This window comes from Oratosquilla oratoria, unplaced genomic scaffold (assembly GCF_046742065.1).
Source record: "Oratosquilla oratoria isolate Oo_2021 unplaced genomic scaffold, ASM4674206v1 SCAFFOLD325, whole genome shotgun sequence".
Taxonomy (NCBI): domain Eukaryota; kingdom Metazoa; phylum Arthropoda; class Malacostraca; order Stomatopoda; family Squillidae; genus Oratosquilla; species Oratosquilla oratoria.
The window spans coordinates 33,910-37,500 of NW_027467675.1; the positions used below are offsets into that span (position 1 = coordinate 33,910).

A 3,591-nucleotide genomic window follows, 5' to 3' on the forward strand; every position below is an offset into this window, starting at 1 on the left:
CTTTCCGACTGAGTTTTTTTGAAGCGAATCAACGAAATATACGAAAGGAAAGTTTCGACGTGCTTCAGAACGATGACCCCTCTTCCGTCGGTCAGAGGATTATCATACCTCCATCCTTTGTTGGCGGACCTATGTACATGAAGCAGAAGCAACAAGACGCGCTTACCTTCATAGGTAAATACGGTATCCCTGACCTATTCATTACGTTCACAATGAATCCAGACTGGCCAGAGTTTGAAACTGCTCTTGCTGCCGGCTGTACTTCCAGTGATAGACCAGATTTAGTGAGCCGGGTTTTCAGATTGAAACTGTGTGCTTTAATGGATGATTTGACAAAGATTTGCATTTTCGGTCGTACAAAGGCGTTTTTGTATACCGTAGAGTGGCAAAAGCGTGGGTTACCTCATTGCCACGTCCTTCTTTGGTTAGAGCACAAAATCGATAAAACGGATATCGATAACTACATCTCCGCGGAGATTCCCGATCCGAATACGTCCCCGAGGCTGTACAAAATCGTAACCACCAATATGATACACAACCCGTTACGATGAGAGCAGCCCGTGTATCGTCAAAAACAAGTGTTCGAAGAACTTTCCTAAACCTTATAGAAAGGATACTTTTGTTTGTAACAACGGTTATCCGCCATATCGACGAAGGGCCTTTGGTGAGGATGGTGTAGGTGTTTCGAGAGGAAAAGGAGAGGACAGGAGGATAAAATGAGGATTGATAATGCGTGGGTAGTCCTCTACAATCCATACCTCTGTCTGAAATATAACGCTCATGTAAACGTCGAATATTGTAACTCCATAAAGTGCATTGCGTATGTAACGAAATATGTGAATAAGGGATCCGATCGCATCACATATTCAAAGTCCGACGATAAGCCTGTCAACGAGATTAGGAATTATCGCGATGCGCGGTACGTAAACGCTAATGAGGCCACGTGGAGAATATTCAATTTTCATATCCACAAATCCTATCCACCAGTGACTTATTTGCCTATCCACTTGGAAGGTGAGCACAACATTTTCTATGTCGAAGAAGAGGCTTCTATGTCTGTTGAACACCAACTGGCCAAAGTTACGCAATTAATGGCTTTCTTCAAACTTTGTGAGAATGACGTATTTGCTAGGACACTCCTTTACACCGAAGCACCAACCCACTATGTTTTTTGCAAGAAGAGTGGTGTCTGGACGGAGCGGTCGAGAGGGAGTATATCTATTGGTAGGATGCAAACAACTAATTCGAAGACTGCGGAGTTGTTCTATCTTCGTCTGATGCTGTCTCATGTGTGGGGCCCAAAATCATTTAGCGACATAAGGACTGTTGAGGGTGTTGAGTACGCCACCTATCGAGAGGCCATCAAAGCGATGGGGCTTATGAAGGACAAGGATCACTGGGATAAAACCCTAATGGAAATAGTTAATCACACCAATAACGGGAAGGACCTTCGTTCAACCTATGCCACGATGTTGGTGTTTTGCGATTTAGAGGATCAATCCGAAGTGTGGCTAGATATTAGTGATTATTTTGCCGGCGATTTTCTTTATAAGAGTGGAAAGACACACTACAACGACGAGATTTATTTGGACGCATTGGATGAAATTCAGGAATATGTCTACAACTGTGGAGGGGCGGACATTACTAAATATGACCTGCCAGCTTCTCGAGGACTTGAGAAATCCTTCAATCTGCTGCGAAGAGAGAAAAGTTATAATACAGTTCAACTGATTGAAGACGTACGTGAAAAGCTACCGATGCTAAACAAGGAACAACGCGAGATCTTCGACGCAGTAATTGGGATTGTTGGAGGGAAAGATCGCGGTAAAGGAATTTTTTTTTTTATTGACGCTCCTGGGGGGACAGGGAAAAGTTTCCTGCTTAATCTTCTATTGGACGCTGTTCGTTCAAAAAGAGGAATTGCTTTAGCGGTGGCATCGTCTGGAATAGCTGAAACTGTTTTACATGGCGAACGAACAGCCCATAATATGTTTAAAATACCTTTAATGGAGTCACTTGAATTGAAAAGATGTTCGATAAAGAAGAATACTCAGATGTCTAAGCTTCTTGGCATGCGCTCTTTGATAGTGTGGAATGAAGTAGTGATGGCCAACAAAAATATGTTGTTGGCCGTCGACATTACCCTGAAGGATCTTCTTTCTGCCAGTGAATTCATGGGAGGCATTCCATTCGTTTGCGCCGGTGACTTTCGGCAGATTTTGCCCGTAGTAAAAGGAGGCGGTTCTAACCAAGAAATATCTGCAACCATCAAATATACATATTTCTGGGAGGAGTTACGGAAGTATGCATTAACGGAAAAGTTAAGATTGCGGTGTCCGGATGAACATGGTCACAACAAAATCTTTGCAGAATGCTTATTGCAGATTGTTCACGCTGCCAGTGGGCCTTTCGCAATTCCAGAGAATTTTGGTGGGGTTTATTACGACCAAAAGGAATTCATAAACAGCGTCTATCAGGATTAAAACGATCATGTTGGAGACCATCGATATTTCTCATCTCGCGTTATCATATCTCCTTTTGAACGTAGATGTGACCGAGATTAATAAGGTGATTCAAAATATGCTTCCTGGAACAAAAAAAGTGTATCTGAGCGAAGATAAATTGGAATCAGATGACGATGTAGATTATCAGATTTCGACGTTGAATGAGATCAATCCGGCTTCATTACCCGTTCATTGTCTCGAGCTAAAGATGGGTTCGGTTGTGATGGTTATCAGAAATATTTCCCCACCCAGAATTTGCAATGGCACCAGTGTACTAGTCGAAGAAAAATATCATCGTTGGGCGGATTCTAGAGGGTATATACGACGGTGAACAAATAACTATAGTCAGAATCAAGTTGGTTTCGAGTGATTCTCCTGTTAACTTCTCGAGATTCCAATTTCCTGTGAAATTGAGTTTTGCAATGACAATCAATAAGTCCCAAGGACAAACCATACAAAAGTGTGGTCTGTATCTGTATGGCACGAAACGTTTTTCGCATGGTCAACTCTACGTTGCGTGTTCGCGCGTAACGAGTTGGGACGCACTAAGTATATATCTGAAGCCTCTCAAGAAAGACGAAATACACACATTGGAAAACGTTCTTTACCCTGAGGTCTTTAATGAGCTTGAGACAGTGAAGGAGAAGTATTCTCGATTGGATAGTCGAGTATTGATTCGTCAAGAGGACGCAGAAGAGGACAACGAGCTTATGCGAATATATATTCCGAGGAGTGGGGGGCTATCTAAGGAGGAGATCAACGCATTTTTTGCACCCGAGATATCAAGTGAAGATTTCGAGGATGTTAAGGAGCGATTAGAAGAGATTGAGGAGGTCGAGGAAAAGCCGTGAGGAGCTTCAACATCTTCGTCAGTTGTTGGAGGAGAACCGTGAGGTGGGCAAAAACAACCAACAAATGCTGAAAGAGAATCGAGAGCTGGGCAAAAACAACCAACGAATGGTGGCGTCGTTAGTCTGGGGCCTAGAGGCCATCAGGCGGGAGGAGAGTGATGAGCCAAAGAAAAAAAAAAAAAAATAATAATAATAATAAATAAATAATTAAAATAAAATAAATAAATAAATAAATA

At 42.4% G+C, this 3,591-nt stretch overlaps 1 protein-coding gene across 1 annotated transcript; it reads left to right on the forward strand.

Annotated features, from left to right (window-relative positions):
• Nucleotides 1-716: 716 nt before the first annotated feature.
• On the forward strand, nucleotides 717-2,483 carry LOC143023086 (uncharacterized). The gene has a single exon (XM_076181565.1). It carries the CDS (start codon nucleotides 717-719, stop codon nucleotides 2,481-2,483), a length of 1,767 nt encoding a protein of 588 aa, XP_076037680.1.
• Nucleotides 2,484-3,591: the final 1,108 nt, after the last annotated feature.